Source organism: Meles meles, chromosome 21, assembly GCF_922984935.1.
Source record: "Meles meles chromosome 21, mMelMel3.1 paternal haplotype, whole genome shotgun sequence".
Taxonomy (NCBI): Eukaryota; Metazoa; Chordata; class Mammalia; order Carnivora; family Mustelidae; genus Meles; species Meles meles.
Genome location: NC_060086.1, coordinates 9,655,513 through 9,677,050, shown reverse-complemented (window position 1 = coordinate 9,677,050; position 21,538 = coordinate 9,655,513). Strand labels below are relative to the sequence as shown.

Below are 21,538 nucleotides of genomic sequence, written 5' to 3'. Positions count from 1 at the left end.
AAATTGGAGTCATCTCTGTGTTCCCCGCAGTCTAGGAGGACACTCTGCCTATTGCAGATCTGGAGATGTTTAGGAATTTGAATGATTGTAGCTGAAGGACTTTACAAAAGCCGCTCTGAAGTTGAAAAACATCTGTTGTACTGCAGCAAGGACGGTGGGTGCAGAACTGGTCTGAAGGAAATCAGCGGGCAGGGCTTGAGGATGGTTTGCCCTGGGCTTTACCAGCTTAAAAATCAAGGGGGAAAAAGGACTGAATCCCCACATTCTCTCAGTTGATATAGAAAGCCCTTTTGGAGGTGGTGTTCTTTATCATCCTCATAGTCTGCTACTTTAGTAGGACTTTAATTTTTTTTAAGGGCAAAAACGTTAAGATAGAAAAACTAATCCATGTGGTAAATGTCAGATTGAAGTCATAGTTTTTGCCACTGAAACAGTCCCCTCCAGTGCTCACTTCGGCATCACGTACGCTAGAGCTGGAATGATACAGAGAAGATGAGCATGGCGTCCGCACTGGGATGCCATGCACATTCATGAAGCATTCCGTCCAAGACAAAATGAAACAAAAAGCAGTCATCTCCAAACCTGTTTTTGGACACACACTCCTATCTGTAAAAATTACTTATAAAAATTGTATACCTGCATTCTTATCCCAGCATTTTTGTATAATAAAACAAAAAATCCATTAAATTGCGCTATTGGAAAATAATTTTTGTGCTTTAAATGCACGAGATCCCTTTTCCACCAAAATTATTAATAATCTTTTTAATGAGAGCTATGTAATTAAAATCGCCTTGTTAGTTTAAAATTCCTGACTTGAGGGGTGCCTGGGTGGCTCCATTGGTTAAGCGTCTGCCTTCGGCTTGGGTCATGATCTCAGGGTCCTGGGATGGAGCCCCGTGTCTGGCTCCCTGCTCAGCAGGGAGACTGCTTCTCCCTCTCCCCCTGCCCCTCCCCACCACTTGTGTTGTCTCTCTCGAATAAATAAAATCTTAAAAATATAAATAAAATTTCTAGCTTTGGATGGTACAGCAGTTGGATGCTCTGTCTCTAAAGCTTGAATTTGGTGCTGTTGAACTGAAAAAGAAAACCTCAGAAAGATTTGTCGGTTCAGGTGGAAGAAACACACTGTCAGCTCCGCTTAGTAACTCATGACTAGCCCTGTCCACCGTGCTAAATTTTGGTGGTTGAAGTTCAGCGGGTACATCTCCATTTCCCATACCTTTGAATCACCTGTTCTTAACAACTCATCAAAAGGTGGGATGCCCGGCTGGCTCAGTCAGTAGGGCATGATCTTGTAGATCATGAGTTCAAGCCCCACACTGGGCATAGAGCCTACTTTAAAAAAAAAAAAAAAAATCAAAAGGTGTTTCATGTTTTTAAAAAACAGATTTTTAAGATTCATAAAATTCTTCATTTGGAAGATTTTAAACTAGAAAATATTGACTTGTTTTTCAAATGTATAGATGATGAGGATTTTCTGGGATACTTAGTATCATTTTTGGCAGTTAAAATTACATAACAGTGGAAACTGTTTCCCAGCATAGGACTGTTACCATAATAGTCTTTTTTTTTTTCCTTTTAATTTATTTATTTGACAGAGAGTCAGGTGGAGTAGTAGGTAGAGAGAGAGGAAGAAACAGGCTTCCCGCTGAGCAAGGAGCTAGATGTGGGGCTCGATCCCAGGACCTTTGGGTTCATGACCTGAGCGAAGGCAGTCGCTTAACCAACTGAGCCACCCAGGCGCCCCCATAACAGTCTTTCCTAACACTTTTTTTTCCCTCTCTAAAGTGGCTACTTTGTCACTTACTGATTGACATCTTGTTTGATTTTAGATTGACATTGGTTTTTACTTCCTAATCTGGGGCTAGAAGCTTCATCTGTGCGATTGTTTCTTCACGTGGTGTATTTGCACCATTAGCATTTCCTCAAATGGAGTTTCTCTGCCAGAGCCTTTAAGCTGCTTGTCTTTTTTCTTTCCTTTTGAGCTGTAATTGACATGTAACGATACGTGAGTTGCAGGTATACAACGTAATGATTTGATATTTGGGCAGAATGATCACAGTACGTCTAGTTAACATCTATCATGAAATTTCAGATTTTGGGGGCTTTTTTTAAAAATAAAGATTTTTTTCTTTTAAGATTTTCCTTATTTATTTGAGAGAGAGAGAGCACAAGCAGGGGGATCAGCACAGGGAGAGGGACAAGCAGACTCCCTGCAGAGCAGGGAGCCCAATGTAGGGCTCGATCCTAGAACTCCACGATCATGACCTGTACCGAAGGCAGACGCTAAACCAGCTGAGCCACCCAGGCACCCAGAATGTTTTTTCTTACGATGAAAATTTTTAACATCACTTAGCAACTTTTGGATACGTGACACAGTATTACTAACTCTGGTCACCACTGTGTACATTATATTCCTGTGGCTCATTTATTTGAGACCTGGAAGTCTGTCATTTGACCCCCTTCGCCCAGTTTGCCCGGCCCCCTTTCTTGTCTCTTTTATGAAGGCAGGATTCATTCAACGTAGATAAAATAATCTGTTATTCCACATAACTGGTCTCAGATAAACTGGGAAATACCACAGTACCTAAGAGTGAGCACATGAAACCAGGGCATTTTGGCAGCTCTCTGCGGGGGGGGAGGCTCCCACTCTTTCCTTGGGATGCGCTCAGTGACATGGGACCGGTCAGCATTGAACCAAGGGAGGGTGTTAATGGCAGTCGCAACATGCCATCTGTAAAATGGCATTAGTGGTCCCTCCTTGCTAGGGCCGCTGGGGGAGGAAAATAAGATGATGTGAGGACTGCTTGAAGCCTGGTGCCTGGTGCCTGCTAAGGCTCTGCTCTTACCAGGCTGAGTGCTTAAGTGTCTGGTGTCGTAATCTGCTGCCCCCCCCAGGGGGGTTAGGTGTTCGGACTCAGGCAGACACAAGGCTGGAATTGGCCTAGTGGAGGTTTCTCTCTGCAAACCATTTTTTTTCTTTTTTTAAGATTTTCTTTATCCTAGGGGCGCCTGGGTGGCTCATTGGGGTGAGCCTCTGCCTTTAGCTGGGGTCATAATCTCAGGGTCCTGGGATTGAGCCCCACATTGGGCTTTCTGCTTAGAAGGGAGCCTGCTTCCCCGTCTGCCTACTGCTCTGCCTACTTGTGATCTCTTTCTCTGTCAAATAAATAAAATATTTTTTTTTAAAGATTTATTTATTTGACAGAGATTACAAGTAGGCAGAGAGAGAGAGAGGAGGAAGCAGGCTCCCAGCCAAGCAGAGAGCCCGATGCGGGGCTCGATCCCAGGACCCTGGGATCATGACCTGAGCTGAAAGCAGAGGCTTTAACCCGCTGAGCCACCCAGGCGCCCCAATAAATAAAATCTTTAAAAAAATTTTTTTCTTTACCTGAGAGAGATGGAGACAGCACAAGCAGGGGGAGGGGCAGAGGGAGGGGGCCAAGCAGACACCCTGCTGAGCTGAGAGCCCAACTCAGGGCTCCATCCCAAGATCCTGAGATCATGACCTGAGCCTAAGTCAGACGCTTAAGTGACAGCCTCTCGGGCACCCCTTTAAGATTTTATTTTTAAGAAATCCCTATACCCAGTGTGGAGCTCAAACTCAGAACCCCAAGATCAAGAGTTTCACTTGCTCTCCCGACCGAAGCAGCCAGGAACCCCTCTGCAAACCTTAATATATAAAGTGACAGTGAAAACAGTGCACCTCTCGAGGCTTTTTCTTTTCCTTTTCAGAGGTGTTTTCAGTGCCTCGATGTCCAGCTCTGTGTGAAGTGCTAACACAGGTGACTGTTCATAAAAGTACTAATAATTTTGTTCACTGTGTCAGGAACGGCACCGAAACTTACCAGCAAACATCTCCCAGGCCAGGAAGGAGAGCACAGACCCTATTTGGATCAAGTCCGCTGCCTGAGCCTGAATGATGACTGCAGAGTCGAGGGAAGCCACAGGTCTGTCCCCCCAGGCTGCCCAGGAGAAGGATGGGATCGTGATAGTGAAGGTAGAGGAGGAAGATGAAGAAGACCACATGTGGGGGCAGGATTCCAGCCTGCAAGAGACGCCTCCTCCCGACCCGGAGATTTTCCGCCAACGGTTTAGGCACTTCTGTTACCAGAACACTTTTGGGCCTCGGGAGGCCCTGAGTCGACTGAAGGAACTTTGTCATCAGTGGCTCCGGCCCGAGATCCACACCAAGGAGCAGATCCTGGAGCTGCTGGTGCTGGAGCAGTTCCTTTCCATTCTGCCCCAGGAGCTCCAAGTCTGGCTGCAGGAATACCGTCCCGATAGTGGGGAGGAGGCCGTGACCCTTCTGGAAGATTTGGAGCTTGATTTATCAGGACAGCAGGTAAGAAGAGGTGAAACCGATTCTGTGTAAGTAGCGCCTGAGCTTTAAGCCTGGAGCAAAGAGCAAGTTACAGTGGAAAGCTGGCACCCGTCGTCCTCGTGGTGGTGACTTTCTGCTCCGCTTGGTTGCGGAAAGGTGTGCCGTCCTCCTGCTCCTGCATCCACGGGTCTGCTTACCAGCTTTCGGTTTGTTTAAATTCCTGTTTTAAAAGTGATTTACCCACAAGCCCACCCTGTTTGTCCTCAGGTGCCAGGTCAAGTTCATGGACCTGAGATGCTCGCAAGGGGGATGGTGCCTCTGGATCCAGTACAGGAGTCCTCGAGCTTTGACCTTCATCATGAGGCCACCCAGTCCCATTTCAAGCATTCATCTCGGAAACCTCGCCTCTTACAGTCACGCGGTAAGAAGCAAGGTTTCATGTGGGAAAAAACCCAACTGGGTGGGGGTGCCTTTACTGTGTTGCTGAGGGCCTGTAGTTTAAAAAAAAAAAAAAAAAAGCTGTTTTTTTTAAATCATTATACATTATTGTCAGTATTACTACATATAGGGAAAATCTAATTTACAGACCAACCTCAGGAGATAATGTTCCTGAGAAGGTAAATGAAATGTATGTCATGAACTTGGGTAGACATTACATTTTTCTTAGAATTGTTAGCATTTTGAATGTCCAGCAGATTTTTTTTTTTTTTTAACACAAAATTGCTGGGAAGAGGTAATATATTTCCAGCCTGGGTTTTGAAACACTGGTTAATATCATAAGTTACCTTGAAAAGGATCATTTTTTATTTTATTTTATTTTTAATTTTATTTATTTGTTAGAGATCACAAGTAGGCAGAGAGGTAGGCAGAGAGAGAGAGAGGAGGAAACAGGCTCCCTGCTGAGCAGAGAGACCGATGCAGGACTTGGTCCCAGGACCCGGGGATTATGACCTGAGCCGAAGGCAGAGGCTTAACCCACTGAGCCACCCAGGTGCCCTGAAAAGGATCATTTTTTTTTTTTTTAATTTTATTTATTTGACAGAGAGAAATCACAACTAGGCAGAGAGGCAGGCAGGGAGAGAGGAGGAAGCAGGCTCCCTGTGGAGCAGAGAGCTCGATGCGGGGCTCGATCCTAGGACCCTGGGATCATGACCTGAGCCGAAGGCAGAGGCTTTAACCCACTGAGCAACCCAGGTGCCCCAAGAGGATCAGTTTTTAAAATACATTTTATTAATGTATAGAAATGTTGTTTAGCCTCTTTTTCTAGCTTTCAGAAATTTTAAACAGTGAGAAAAGGATGGAAAAAACATTTTGTTTTTGTTTGAGGAACATGAGCAGAAAAATCATTTCAAGATCATACGTAAAAATCAGTTTAAATTTTTTTTCCTTTGAGGAAAATATTAACAATATCTTTATCTAATTTCGAACTCAAAGTCGGTACGTAGACCATCGGTAAAAACAAGAACATATTAAAAGTCCCGTTGTTCAAGAAGCATTGATAAGGGCACATTTATGTTTCGTTTTTATGTTCGTTTGTGATGACACTTAAGGCGGGAATATTAGAACTTCAGAAAACATTCTCCTCTGCATTCTGGAGGAATCTGTAAATCAGTGCGTTGTGGTGATTGATCCACCACTGTCCATCCAGTCGCTCTCGTGTCCTGTACAGGGTTTGGGTGGTCTTTCCATGCTCTACACGGAGGGAATCAGAAAAATTGAAGAGGATATTGGTAGCTTTCAGTGCCAGATTAGAGCTTCCTGTCCCCAGCAAAGCAGTTTAGAAACCCGGGCCGTTGATGCTTAGTAAATAGTTCTGCAGGGAATTCAGCCATACGCCTTTACCCTCAAGGTCCCTCTCAGGGATGTTCTTCCAGAGTCTTTTTCCTAATTCTCAGAAGGTGAAAATGCTAGATACTTGCTCTTTCTGCCCATTTTGCTTTAGCTTGTTTTGTAACTGTATGGCCTGAAATAGTTACAAGGTTTAGTAATCAGTTTCAAATTCATTTCTCTTATGTCTTTGCAGCTCAGTAATATCATCTGTTTATCCAGTAACGTTTCCAAATCTAATACAGCTTGGCAAGGGAAGGAAGATTTTAATTTTGCAGTTTAAAAATCTGTATAGTTGTTCTTATACATGGCAGTTTGTGACCGTCAGTTGGTGATCATCTGATAGACATCTTGTCTTAGATCAGTGTCGACCCACATTTCTGCGAACTAGCAAATGTCTCATCGACATTTGAACCTTACAGAACGTTTAGTCAGAAAACTGTGGCTAAGTGAGGGAGAAAAGTAGGAGGACCAAAAATGGCCAGAAAAGACCCCCTCTTTGTGCCCTGTGTTTCAAGATATTACTACTAAAGATTGTTAACGCTCGTGTTATGTTTTCCACAACTGAATGAGATTGTGATGCTCTGGTGTTGTTCCTTGGACTGGAGGAAATTAAATGGTGAGCCAGACTTGAATCATGGACCGGAAGTTACCCACTTCCGTAGATGAGGAAGACTAGGAAGCCGGGTTGTAATTCTGGCTCTGCTATTCTTCGCTGTGTGACATTAGGCAAGTCGTTGACTTTCTCTGTGTTTGGTTTCCCCCTCTTTAAACGAAAGGGATTGGACCAGGTGATTTTCAGGACCCTTTTATGACTCCTTGTCACTTGGAATAGCAGAGGTCATACTTTCTCTTCGTTAGATTCTCTTCGGTTCTATTCTGTAGTTGAACACCGAACATCACACATGCTGGGGCAGGAAAGAGAGGCCCCGGGCCCTTCTTGGAGGGGAGGCCCAGAGCAGAGCTGGTTTTACTCACAGCTCCTTTCTCCTCCCTCAGCTCTCCCTGCCACCCACGTTCCTGCCCCTCATCACGAGGGGAGTCCCAGAGACCAGGCGATGGCATCTGCACTATTCTCGGCAGATTCCCAGGTGAGCGGCGGGCCCCTCTGCCTTCCTGAGACCCTGGTGTCTGCCTCTCTTCCTGGAGCTCTTTTAGCTCCCTCCACCCCGGACCCCATCTTGAGGCCCCAGTCCTGCCCTCCCCATCCACCAGAGCCTGGCATGATCACCTTCTCTTTCCCAGCATCCTGGAGGTTTGCAGTCAACTCTGTCCCTGACTGCCAAGTTTGGGTGATGGGATTGTCCCTGAGCTTTGGGAGAACTGAGTGTGGGGATCTCGTATTATTTCAGGCAATGGTGAAGATCGAGGACATGGCCGTGTCCCTCATCCTGGAGGAATGGGGATGTCAGAACCTGGCCCGGAGGAATCTCAATAGGGACAACAGGCAGGAGAATTATGGGAACGTGTTTTCCCAGGGTAAGACTGATGCAGGATTATTGTCTAAGATTGTTTTGCAGCTTCTTGTTTTCGTTAGTTGTGGGATCTCTGATGTGTTCACTTGCGAGTTGACAAGGATTGAGAGGCTACTGAGCCCCTTTTCTTCAGGCTAGACAGAGCGGGAGCACATTTGTGTTCGCTTAACCGGCAGAGCCTGATACCGTGAGTCCCTGATTCCAAGTGGATTTTTTACTTGTAGGTAGTTTTTGCTGTTCGAAATCAGAAATACTCTTAAGTTCTGAGTTCTCAGCTCTTCAGCCATTCTTCTCCAGTCCCCATCAGTTGTAGTGTAGGCGCCTCTGTCAAGGGGATGGATTCTGTATTTCCTGTTCTAGAGGTCCAAGGGAGACCTAATCATCATCAGTCTAATCCTAACCTAGGACCGCATTTCTGGGCTTAACAGTCATCCTTCCATGGGCTTTCTGTCTTCTTCCATCCCGTGCGCACTGCTTCCAGGCAGCCTTGTGTTAACTCACGACTTGTCCCTTACGATCAGGATCCTCCGTTTCCAGACCTAATGGTGATCTTCTACGGAGAGGTCTGCTCCTGGACGTGTAGTAAGAACAAAAACAAGCTCTCAGAGGCATCAGCCATATAAGACAAGGCGACACAATTGACAACCATTCCCATTTGTCCCCTTCCCTCAATCCCCGGAAGACCGTACTGCAAAGCAGCTCTCAAATGAGTTGTGTCATGGGATGTCCACAGTGAGACTTCTGCCTCGGGAGGACAGAGGGAGGGTGAGTGAAGGAACTGAAGAAAGAATGTTACTAAAGAAGCCTCAGGTTTTATTTTGAACCATAGGCCTAACCGAGTGGTGGTTTCTTGGTACTTGCTCTTTGGACCAGATTCTGAAAATGAAGCCAAAGAACTGATCTGTGTTTCTGAGCTGGGTATTACCTACCCCTTGACAACTTCAAAAAGCAAACACTAGTTGCAGACAGTCTGGGAGTTATCCCAATAACCAAGGACTTTGGCTTGGAATTCAAAAGAAGTGGACCGATTTCCTCCTCTTATGACTGGTTCGGTATTTCCAGTGATTTCATCACTAAAGTCAGAGCATAGGTACTACTCAACTTTTCGTGGTTGCATTCAGGGGCCTCTGTGGGGTAGTGCAGGCCCACCTGGAAAGGGCTCTTGAAACCCGCTAAACAAAGAATAGAGTTGCAGTAACTTGGGTTTTTCCCTAGATAAATGTGCACAGCTATAAAATAGTGCATTTTACTCTGATAAAATTAAGATTAAAATTTAAAATTCACTCTCAATTTAAAAACAATGACAGACTGAATCTAGCCGACTGCAACAAAGACGCATTTCAGTGTTTTAATGTGCTGGTTGAATGACAGGATCAGCTTTGCATTTGTAAAATTTGGGTTTTTTTACATCATCTCCTTCATGGGCCGCATCCAGAATTGTTTTCAGTTTCTTTTCTGTTCTCGGATGTTCTCCCTGGTCTGTCAGTGACGGGTTTAGTTACATTTACTAATGCCCCAATCAGCTGCTTCCTCACCCTCATCTCTGACAGTGGGGCACAGGCAGCTCCGTGCTCCTGTCGTTGGAGGAGAGAAACTCCCACCTGAAGACGCTGTAACTTGCCAAGGCCAGAGCTTGTCCGCTCACTATGGACTGGTTAAAAATCTCACAGAACCAGAGTATTCACTTTTCCTTTATTAACTATGTATATACCTTCCTTTGTGGGCTAGTACCACTTACCGTTTCCAGGAGGAACCTCTCTATTCCCTTTGTGCAAACTCATAGAAACAGAACATGATTTTTTTTTAATGTATATTCCTTCATATTAATGACTGGATGATCCAATCCTAGAACTGTGAATTGTGACCTCTTATGTTACTTTTTTCCCCTCCCTTCCTTCCCTAACCTGTTCTGCTCCCTCTGGTCTTCACTACCCCCCCCCCACCCCCCAATGTGTGCATTCCGACCCTCTCCCCATGCTCCCTCTGCTGTCGTCCCATTCAGCCCGCCCTCGCCTTCCCTAGCTCTGCTCCCTGTTGTCCTGATTCATTCCCCCTGTTTTTCTTCGATTTCCTCTCCGATTAATACTGCGAGGTCATCTTGCAGGCAAGTAGAAGCTTCCAGGAAAACAGTGTCAGTTGATTAACCCACATATTCAAAAGAAAATGGTGCCATTTGTATTTTCTATTGTGTCAGGTTGTGAAAACAGGAGTGAGAATGAGGAGTCAACCTCAAAGGCTGAAATCGCAGAAGACTCAGCATCACGTGGGGAGACAGCAGGAAGATTCCAGAAAGATTTTGGAGAAAAACGTGAACAGCAGGGCAGAACAGTAGAAAGGCAGCAGAGAAACCCTGAGGAAAAAACTGGAAGAGAAAAAAAAGATTCGGGGCCAGCTACGGTCAAGGAAAAAAAACCCGCAGCGGGAGAGAGAGGTCCAAGGGAGAAGGGTAAAGGCTTGGGAAGAAGTTTTAGCCTGAGTTCAAACTTTAACGCCCCTGAAGAAGCTCCAACAGGAGCGAAGTCCCACAGATGTGATGAATGTGGTAAATGCTTCACGAGGAGTTCAAGCCTTATTCGCCATAAAATAATCCATACCGGAGAAAAGCCCTATGAATGTAGTGAGTGTGGGAAAGCCTTCAGCCTCAACTCAAACCTGGTCCTGCATCAGAGAATCCACACAGGAGAGAAGCCTCATGAATGTAACGAGTGTGGCAAAGCCTTCAGTCACAGTTCGAATCTCATTCTCCATCAGCGGATCCACTCTGGAGAGAAACCCTATGAATGTAACGAATGCGGGAAGGCCTTCAGCCAGAGCTCAGACCTGACTAAACATCAGAGGATCCACACGGGGGAGAAACCCTACGAATGTAGTGAATGTGGGAAAGCTTTCAACCGAAACTCGTACCTTATTTTGCATCGGAGAATTCACACCCGAGAAAAGCCCTATAAGTGCACTAAGTGTGGCAAGGCCTTCACCCGGAGCTCGACGCTCACTCTGCATCACAGGATCCACACCAGAGAGCGGGCCTCTGAGTACAGCCCCGCCTCCCTCGATGCGTTTGGCGCCTTCCTGAAAAGCTGTGTGTAGAGCGAGAGTTCCAGGATTCGTCAACAAGCCGTTTCCCCCTTTTGTTTCCAAAACTGCTTCAGAGACGTGTGCCCACGGAGGGGAAAAAAAGAGGGCCTCAACAGATTAAAAGGAAAAAAAACTCACACTTCAGGATCCTTGTAGTTCCATCAGCAGTGTTCCGCCTTGGCATCATCTGGTGGGCGTGTAATCCTCCCACACGATCCCTGCAGGGAAAAGCCAGTCCTCTGGAGAATCCACACACTCTTTCCACACAAGACAAAAGCACACATAGAGTCAAACATCCAGCTTTTCAGTAATGAGGATACCTTTAAGGCGCTCTCGGACTCAGCAACCACAACATAGAATCGAAAGATTAAGATTGGCTCCGGGAAAGCCATACTGGGGTTTTTTAAGCTGCTTTCCGCAAACAAGCCCTACTCGGCCAACATCTTGGTATACCTTATTTCTCAAAAAAAAAAAAAAAAAAAAAAAAGGCATCGCTTAAATAAACTGCATTGGGACATGCTGCTCAACCTAGTTATATATACGATAAGTTATATATATGATCACTGGTAGCCTGCCAAAGCTATAGAAATCTAGGACTGTGCTGATCGGTGTCAAACCAAAGATTTCTAGCTCTTCCTGAAAGAGGGTATGTGCACCAGTCTACAGTTCCAAAGGATCGCAACAAATGTAGATGGTTCTATCCTCATCGCTGAGAGAAATCCTCCTGAAACAGGAACAACGATTCGAAACCCTTCTCTCCCGTCTCGAAATCCCGAAAGCACTATCGCACTCCGAAATGCATTTCTCCACAAGTTAGCGCTTGATCGGTCGTAGACTGTCTTTTACTTCTCCGTTGTCTCGTGTATGCGAGTTTTCATCACGCCCCCTCCCCAGAGAGATGCTTCGATCGTCAGGGGATCCGTCTGTATCCCGACAGCACTGGACACGGTGCTGAACGTGTAAGAGGCACTCGTTCCACCTGACTTCCAGCAGGACTTCTACGCTTCTGGTGAAGTCCTGTGTCAATCGTGAGTACCTGAAGTAGGGTAGCCTGGCCCAGCTTGTGAAGCCGACCTTGGGAGTGTGAGCATGCCACAGCTCCAGGGTCTGATGCTCTTTTTGTCCTGACTATAGAAGAAAGCTGCTGGCTGCCTGCCTGCATAGACTGTTCTACACACAGATCTGTGAGTAAATACCACGGAACGTCAGAAATGAGTCTCTAGTCATCTTCAGAAAAATAGCAACTGTTCCTAAGGCCGTGTCTTGACACCTTTCTGGGGCAAAAATATCTTAGCCAGAATTCTCTTCAGTCACCTGATGGACAACATGATCATTTAGGCACTTTCTGAATCATTTGTAATTAAATAATACAGTGCAAAAGATGTGATTTTTTTTTTTATTGCTTTTCAGAACAAGGAAAGGTGTGGAGTGCGTTTTTCCACCCCCATACTTTCCAGAAGCTTTGCAAAGGTATTTGATGCCGTTAGCTGGCAATTACTGTGTTCATTGCTCTGAGTTCACCGACAGGCGACAAGCTGAGATGTGGTTGGTCGTATCACACTTGGACTGCACAGGGTCTTCTCTGTTTCTCATCCCTGAAGACGGGGGTGGGCGGGGGGCTGTGAAAGCAGGAAGAAGCAACCCGCCGCCTAGAAGCTAATGACAGATGGCTTTCGGGTACACACCCGGGGGAGCCAGGAATCATGGGGGACGTAGGCAGCCCTCAGGGACTGGGGTGGAGAGGTCTCTCCTCTTGAGAGCGTGTAGATGATGGTGGACAGCCCCGCGGGAACTTAGAAGCAGACCAAGAGCAGACCCGAAGACTCTGCCCCTAACGGGAGAGCCCCACGTAGAGTTTGAGTTTATCCCTCAAGAAATAACGAAAACTGTCACCCTCCACCAGCTGTTCGCTGACCGACGACTCGAGCCCCGTGGCCAGCCTGGCTTTATGGGGAGCCAGCGAGTGGGGGCAGCTGGGGCCTCAGCTCCAGACCAAACTAACATTCTGCGCAGCAGCGAGTCTCTGGCCTCTCTCTGTGACTGCGACCAACCATGACCTGCCTGGAGCTCCGGAGCAGGGCCGCCAGCATTGCCTGCGGAAGCATCAAGGAGGTCCGGCGGCGGAGGAAGAGCCCTGAAGGTGTGCTGCGGCCAGTGAGCCGCCGCGGAGGGTTCGCTCGCCCCCGCCGGCTCTGCCGCCAAGACTCGCCCCCCGGGAAGCCGTGAGAGCTCTGAGGCACCTCAGCCCCGGGGACCGCATACAGCGGCGACTGTTCTGGAGAGGCAGGGAGCTCCGGCTGCTTCCACGTGAGCCTCTCCCGAGCCGCAGCCGCACGCTGGCCTCACGCAGCCCTTGGCTGTTTTAGGTAGTTCAGCGCAGCCTGCGCCTTGCGTTTCTGTCCCACGCCAGCCACAGGGTGGTCCCCAGGGTCTGTGGGACCACAGGTCTGTGGCAGGTGCACTTCCTTCAAGCAGCCATCCGAAAACGCGCTCTTGGAAGAAGCCAGCCTCCGGCTGTTCACGGAAACCATTCACGTCGCGTCCATTCCTCGGCCGCCCAGTGCGAAGCGTAACTGGGTCATGGTCAGACGGGCTCGCCTCGGCTCCTCAGCGCCGGGACGTTCAGAAGCGCGTGACGGGCCGCAGTGTGTTCACAGGCGAAGAACTCCGTAGTTAACCATTAGCATGCTCGTTGACCTCATGGAAGATTTTGAAGGTTCTTCAGAATATACCTTATGAAAGAAGGCTGCCAGGACGGGAAGTGCAGTTCTTCAGGTTGCAGGGAATTTGTTTCTGCTCGGGCCTGGCAGGCAAGGCGACAGCCTGAGACTATAGACCTCTGAGGCGTCTTGATAGTAAGACGCTTAGTATTCGATTAAAGGCATAAATGTGAGACTGTGCAAAATGTACAGAGAGTTCGCCGTGGTTGACGTGTGTGACGGTTGACATCTCACATCAGAGAATTCATTCCAGAAAGGAACCTCATGAATGCGATCCGTGTGGCAAAGCCTTCCATGCCATCTCAGCCCTTAGCATCAGAAAGCTTACGCTGTAAATAAACTTTATTAATATTGTATGTGAGGGAAACTTTCACGTATACCACTCATTGCTTCGGACAGAAAATGAATTCCGTCAGTCTGTTCCAATCATGTGCTGACTTTCAGAAACACTGCAGAGGAAACTCGATCTTAACCCCAGAGGATCCACAGAAGAAGAAGAAGGAGAAAAAAAAAAGTGGGGAAATGCTAAAAAGAAGGCAAAAATTGTTCATGCTGAGTACTTCTGTATATTTTGTATGACCACAATGTCCGTGTCCGTGTTTTGTACCTCCGGCCCCAGTTGTTATTCTGTATATTCCCTGTAGACAGATAATGTGTTTTATTTTAATCTATTTGACAGAACACATCACTCCAAAACAAAGTTTTGGGGTGAGTAGTGACGGGGGTGATGGTGGGTGTAGACAGAAAGTCCGTTTACTGACCTGAAAAGGGGGAATATGAGAGAAAACCTTCATAGTTTGGTGCTTACCAAATCCGGAGGAGATTAGGAAGTTTCCTTAGGAGAGACAGGTGAATAGGGCCCTAAAATGGAATGGTTCCTAGAAACATCTGCAGCTTCTTGGGTGTTTTCTCTTCAAAGCCAGAAAGCAGACCCCTTAGCTGCCAGCTCACCATTCCAGGCAAAGAAAATGGGTTCTCTGAGCTTCGGGGGTTGGGGGGGGGCTTCTCCATGAATTGAGAGTGGGAGTGCCCTGGAAAGGCCAGTGGGACCACTTCACCTGACCAGATTGTGGAAGCCATAGTCCTACTTCCCCTACTAACTCATCTTCATGCTTAGGAAGTTTGGGATAGCAAAGCAGCAAGATGGGCCCTTTCCTGGAAAATGGGCACGGTTGCATGCCACTTCCTGGCATGGCAGGAAGTTCTTCTGACAAGGCTGGAGAAGCATTTTTGTATTCCCTTTGGCTGCGCTCCTGTGTACCTTCCCTGCCCCCCACTCTCTTCCCCGGGTGGTTCCTTCCCCACGACTGTTGAAAGGCTTGTGAAGATTCGTAGCTGTGAAGGAATTTTTTCCTCCTTTTTACCCTAGAGTTGATCGCCTTTTCTTCCAGGGTCTGGTCACCCCGAAGTCCTCATCAGAAGCTAGCTAACCAGATTCATCCTACCATCCTCATGGAAGATTCGTTACGCGAATTGGAGTAACAGTATTAAAACGTAGTCAGACAGTGACAGCAATACTTACCAGGGGGGCCATGGTTTTGTGTGTCCCACTCTGAGCAACTTCTCAGAAATACTTATGAGGGGGCTGGGTTCCCCATCTGGGAAACCAAATGAAGGTCTGCAGATTGCAAAGTGAAATGTAGAATCAGAGAAGAGGAAATTAAGTGGTATAAATAGATCTTTTTATAGAAGTTAGAGTAGATTTTTATTTCAACTACTACTGGAGAATTCAATAAAAAGCATTATTTGAAAAGCTTTCCTAACATAGGTTTAGGTTTTGTTCTTAGAATGGACACACTACTGTACATTTAAAAGCAGTTACTTATTTTGCTACTCAAATTAATTTTTTATTCTATCTGAAGATGAAATTATCTGTTTTACTTTTCAAAGCTTTGTAAAACAAACTTGAAGTTCTAGGGAGGCTAAGCCATCTCCAATTCTGCAGGTCACACAAAGGTTGGAGAAACACTTCGAACGTCTCATCCGACAGAATGTCTTAATGTGAGAACATAGTTTTCATATTGTCTGGTCCTGTTTTCACAGTGAATACCACAAACCTCATGTTTTTCTCTTTATCCTGAAACAGTGGAAGGTAAGGAGAGTCATTAGGTTGACTTCTAAGCAATGTTATTTCAACAGCTTTAAAAGAAATGTCTTTAAGATTTCTCCCCTCCATTTACTTAAAGAATCATGGCTCATCTAAGAGTTAACACAGTCATCAGCAAAGCTAATTGGTCCTAAAGTTAAACTTTCTCCCTTCCACAAGCACTCATTAAGCAGTGAGGCTGAGTGTTTTAAGGTACTGGAAAAAAAAAATGAGACCTGTGAGTGAAAGGTGGTATTAAAACTCGGATTTCATTCCGGTTTCAGATTTGGGTTTTAAGTTCCTTGGGTCCAGGGAAGGGACTAGGCAGCTGCAGGCGCCCTGACTCAGGTGTGTGGGTCTGTGCTCGCTTGCCTTCCCCCTCACCTCAACCTCTGAACAGTTTAGGTAAGGTTTCTTTCTGCCCTAGCAAGGACAAAGCATGTTAGGCTTAGAGCTGCTTCTGCTAGTAGCCGGGGTTCTTCCGTGAGATCAAATAGATTGGGGGGGGGTGGGGGACAGTGGATGGTGATTGTGCAGGAAAATCTTGGTCTAAAAATCATATGAGTTTAAGGGGGGGGTACGTTGCAAGGAAAATCAGCGATTATTTTAAAATGAACATATGTATTTTTATTAACTTGTAGTTAAATATAGATTATTACAACCAGGTCAACATGATAAGCCTAAATCTATATAGAGAGCTAACTCAGGCATTGTCTTGTTTATCTGTAGACTGGGTAAGACAAACCTTTCCTGTGTTGTCAGTCCCTAGTTTCTTAGTTTAGAGTAAATTAGACCAAAAGAAGAAACTCGTCTTTGTATACCTGCGAATTAAGTTATTACTGTTGAAACCTGGCCTTTCATTTCACTAGTCGTAGAAGAATCCAGATGCTTGGTAGATGTTCAGTAGGTGATTTTTAAATTGAATCTGTTCATTTAAAATCCTCATTAACCCTTCTAGGAAGGCTGCTTTGAGTAAATGGAATCTTAGAGGAAAAGTGGTTTGTTTTTTAAAAAGCTAGGGAACTCCTCTTGAAATAATTTGAAAACTTGATGGAGGACTAAAGTTTCCATCACAAGAAATGGCAGCAAATTACCATTTACGTGCATTTCTAGTCAATGGTCCATTTTAGGAGGCCGGCGGTGTCTGACTAATGTTAGAGCAGATGGGGAAGGAAATTGTGGGGAATTGTAATAAATATCTCTTTATGTCGTTTCTCTTCTGGGTCATGGTAAAACAATAAATTATCACCTCTAGGTGGCAGTGTTGGTGGCGTTTTTTCTCACTCTTGGTTGCATAATTGCACACATTTTGGATGAGGCAAAAAAAACAAAACAAATCATAATTTCAAACGTTAAAAACTGGAACTGTGACCCGCAGGCCCTCCTCGCGCAAATGAACATGTTCTTCACGCAAGCTTCCAAGTTCTAGGTAGCTTCTCGGAAGGAAGGGGGCATCCAGATCAAAAACCGTGGAGTAAGGTAGCTTTCAGTGATTTCCCCCCCAAATACAATCTTCTCAGAAGATGGAACCGTTAAAGTAAAACCTTTGACTGATTTATGAAACTCAGAAAAAAACAGAACACCTCTCACCCAATAACCTGGTTTTGTTATTGCATAATATAGTGAAACAAACTCCGATTGTTTTGTTACTTTGTCTCATTTAAATAAATGATTTATTCCGCCCTATTTAGAGACCAGAATCAAGGCACAAAGTGTTCTATCTGCTTTGGCTTCAGGGTCCTGAAGGAATACTAACTCCTCCCTGCTTGCTTTCCAGGGCATTAGGGGAATAAACAATTTTTTTTAACTTGAAGTAAGTAAAAGGTGGCATGTGGGGGAAAAAAATATTTTTCTGCGTTGATTTTCACAGTTCAGGGGAAGTTCACCTTTTCCTGGGCCACTGTCCTGGCCTGGGCCCCCCAGAGAGCAGAACCTAAAGTGAGGGCTTGTGTGCATTAGGAAGTGATTCCAGAGAACCAAAGTGAGGGACAGGGCAGGCAGAAATGGGGAGAAATCCAATAGGTTCTTGAACTTGGTCACTGCTGTGGTGGATGGGGCCCGTGGCAGATTCCGGCCCTGAGCTGATAAAATCAGCCTTGGGGTCCCGGCTTCCCCCGCATGCCTGTCGGGGCAGGGCAGAGCGGCTGGACTCCTCCAGGAACCAGTTTAAAAAAAAAAAAAAAAAAAAAAAAAAAAAAAAAAAAAAACCTTCAGCACGGAGAGGATAGTGCCTTAACTGCAGCCCTCAGGACACACAAAAGTCAAGGACTAGGATTCCTTCCAGGAGCTTCCCTCCTCAACTTTCCACTCTGTGCAGACTCACAGTCTCTGTGCAACCAAACCTGGTGGCTGCCACCCCTGCCTCTATGCCTGGACCTTCGTCACAGCTGCCCGAGGGAAACATGCAGACGCGGGTTCCTGGTGCAGATGTCTCCCGCTCGCCAAAGCCCCATGTTGATCATGGCTTCACGTCACTCTCCGCCGATGCCACTCTGTGTTCCTTCCCAAGGGCCCGAGGCCCCTGGGACATGCTTCACCAGCTGGTCCTTCCTGCTCCCTGGAGCCCCTGGCCTTGCTCTCTGGTCACCCCAAAACACCTGTAGCCTTAAGGAGCAAGACAATCTTTTGTTTGACTGTCCTTTCCTCTTGACGACCAAATTCCTCTCCCAAATGGACCATGACCACTTCTCTCCACTGCCTAGCTCCCTCTTTTTTTTTTTTAAGACTTTATTTATTTATTTGACAGAGATCATAGTAGGCCGAGAGGCAGGAGGGGGTGCGGGGGGGAAGCAGGCTCCCTGCTGAGCAGAGAGCCTGACTTGGGACTCGATCCCAGAACCCTGAGATCATGACCTGAGCTGACGGCAGAGGCTTAACCCACTGAGCCACCCAGGCACCTATGCCTAGCTCCCGCTTGAGGCTCCGGGAATTCAGCTCTTCCCCAGCCACTTAAACCACATCACAATAGTTCACGGGTGTTCTTGACAGCATTTTCTCTCATCTCCATTCTCCCTTTTCTAGAACGTTTGGCCATTTCCTTGAAACTCTTGTCAGTGGCCTTGTCCTTCAGCCCCTCTCTCTCCTTCACTCACAAATGATAACCATGAATTTTCTCTAATCCACACAATTTTGCAGAGATGGTTGCCTCATTTTACAAGTGCAGAAACGAGCCCAGGAGGTGAAGCAGCTTACCAGATAAATGGCAGAGCTGGATTTTATTGTATTTTCTGTAAGTTTACTTATTTGTTTTTAAGTAATCTCTACACCCAACGCGGGGCTTGAATTCACAACCTGAGATCAAGAGTCGCAGGCTCCACTGAGGCAGGCAGACGCGCCCAGAGCCGGATCTTCGAGCGTGTGACTCTAGCAACAATTAGATTCTCTCCATTGCTTCATTGCCCCTTGTTCTCCTTTATGAGCTCAATTCTCCCTCCTTCATAAGTCACTTGCGTCATCCCACAGCTACGTTTATGGAGCAGCCTAGCACAGTGGTTAACTGTCCACAGGCATTGAGTGGACGATCGAATCCTTTACCCACCACGTACTCGCTGTGTCTTAGTTACCTCATCTGCAAAATGGGCCTAGAGTTACTATAAGCATTAAATGAGCCGTTATGTAAAGCATGGACCACCGTGCCTGACATAAGTGTGGCAAAAATATTACCTGTTCGTACTTCCTCCAGGGGCCTCTCGATCTTCTCAATGTTTATTTACCCCTCACTAAAGTCTCATTTTTTTTTTTTAAATGAAACATGCTGGCATGTCCTCCATCCCACGAGTCCCTGAAACACAAGTAACCTTGAAATCAGGTCTTTGTGAAATTGGGGACCCTGGCTCTGGGCCCATTTCGGTCCCAAATGTTAGGTACAAAATTTCACATGGCCTCTGGGCTTCTCTCAAGTTCCCCCCATCCCCTCAGCTGATGTGTGTCCCTTTGCAATCCCAGATCCTCCAAGGAGCCAGATTACCCCCAGAATAATGGAAATTGCTGCCCAGGCTTTAGCGGCCTTACTCATCCCAAGCCACCCAAGTCCCTCTGCCAGTAGTCACCGCTGCCCCCAAGTCTAAAGCATGGCCTCCACTCCAGATTCTTGTCTCCCCTACCTGCATGATCATTATTGTGTGTCCGAAACTTGCTTCTGGATTTCACATTTTATTTTATTTTATTTTTTTAAAGATTTTATTTATTTATTTGACAGGTAGAGATCACAAGTAGGGAGAGAGGCAGGCGGAGAGAGAGAGAGGAGGAAGCAGGCTCCCTGCCAAGCAGAGAGCCCGATGCGGGGCTCGATCCCAGGACCCTGGGATCATGACCTGAGCGAAAGGCAGAGGCTTTAACCCACTGAGCTACCCAGGTGCCCCTGGATTTCACATTTTAAAAGAGAAATGGTCCAAGTGCAGGATAAGGAAAGCAAACCACCTCGTATGTACAACAAAGGGTTTCCCTGGTTGAGGAGAAAACTCACTGGGAACTTGGTCTCTGCCCTCAAATATCTGAAAAGGGATGTGAGAAGGACTCGGTTTGTTCTGCATGCGTCCAAGACATAGGAACAAAAGTCCTTTTCAACAAACATTATTGTCAGGCCGTGCACGAGGAATAAGAAAAGGAAAGCGGTACCGCAACGAGTAAGACTGATGAACGAGGCAGGTCTAGTCGCTCCCAGGACTCGGACAAATTAGAAAAAGGCACCCCTTGCTCCGGGCACTTACTTGACTGCCTTCAGTTAGCAAGTTGTGATAACTGTACAGTTCACTGATCACTCCCTGATAAGGTGAATGGTGGCCCCCCTCCCCCCCGGGATGGTGCAGGGTGTTGCACAAGCGGGAGCAGCCTTTGTGGAAGCCACAGGCAGAAGAAAGAACCCGGTGCAGAACCAGCCAGAGCTGCATCAATTCAGGCTTTGGGCTGGGGGACGTCAGGGAGCCGCACGGGAAGGGATTTTGCATGAAGGAGGGCTGAGCCAGATGCCCTTTGTGATCTCCTTCTATTCTAAGAGAATGCAAATTTTTCCGGGTTCTTCTGGAAACTAGGGGAACAGCTTGCAACCTGCTCTTGTAAAAGTCTTGGCAGGAAGCTTTACCCTCTCTTATTTTTTTTTAATCTTTTTATTTTTAAGATTTTTTTGGAGAGAACGAGCACAAGGTACAAGTGGGGAGAGGGGCAGAGGGAATGGGAGAGAGAATGTCAAGCAGACTCCCCTCTGAGCACGACCAGGTCTAAGGGCTCAGAGGTGGGGCTCCATCTCATGACCCTGAGATCAGAATGTGAGCCGAAGTCAAGAGTTAGAGAGGCTTAGGGCACCTGGGTGGCTCAGTTGTTAAGGGTCTGCCTTCAGATCGGGTCATGATCCCAGGGTCCTGGGATTGAACCCCGCATTCGGGCTCCCTGCTCAACAGAAGCCTGCTTCTCCCTCTCCCACTCCCCCTGCTTGTGTTCCCTCTTTTGCTCTTTCTGTCAAATAAATAAAATCTTTAAAAAGAGATCACGACCCGAGCTGAAGGCAGGGTCCTGGGATCGAGTCCCGCATCGGGCTCTCTGCTCGGCGGGGAGCCTGCTTCCCTCTCTCTCTCTCTCTGCCTGCCTCTGTATCTACTTGTGATCTCTCTCTCTGTCAAATAAATAAATAAATAAATCTTAAAAAAAAAAAAAAGAGAGAGAGAGAGAGAGGGAGAGGCTTAACCAACCAAGCCACCCAGGCGTCCCTAACCTCTCTTAATAAGGAAAAGGCAGGGGGCTCTCACCAGAGAGGGCAGAACTAAAAACAAGGATCTGTGACAGGTAGAGCCACATCTCTATCCCTGGGGAAGGGGGCAAGGGGGTAACATTAAACCAGAGAGGAGATCAGAAACAATATAAGAATGTTAAAGATTATAAATCTCATACTGTCGGGATAGTCAGTTACACAGCTGGTTCACTTTCACGTGATCCAAATGCTTTAAAGTTGTCAGAGAAGGTGAGGCACCTGGCTGGCTCAGTTGGTAGAGCATGCAACTCTTGACCTCAGGGTTGTGGGTGTAGGGATTTCTTAAAG

At 46.6% G+C, this 21,538-nt stretch overlaps 1 protein-coding gene and 1 non-coding gene across 2 annotated transcripts in view; both read left to right on the top strand.

Annotated features, from left to right (window-relative positions):
* The window catches only part of ZKSCAN1 (zinc finger with KRAB and SCAN domains 1), a 60,710-nt gene that overhangs the window by 5,836 nt on the left and 33,336 nt on the right, over window positions 1-21,538 (top strand). Inside the window, 7 exon segments of the mRNA XM_045994153.1 lie at window positions 3,830-4,345; window positions 4,592-4,745; window positions 7,151-7,242; window positions 7,504-7,630; window positions 9,821-10,709; window positions 12,780-12,923; window positions 13,158-13,270. Coding sequence (XP_045850109.1) covers window positions 3,920-4,345; window positions 4,592-4,745; window positions 7,151-7,242; window positions 7,504-7,630; window positions 9,821-10,709; window positions 12,780-12,923; window positions 13,158-13,270 — 1,945 coding nt within the window. The 5' untranslated portion in view covers window positions 3,830-3,919.
* On the top strand, window positions 444-550 carry LOC123934312. Its single transcript, XR_006816777.1, has one exon. It is a non-coding gene; the product is annotated as a U6 spliceosomal RNA (small nuclear RNA).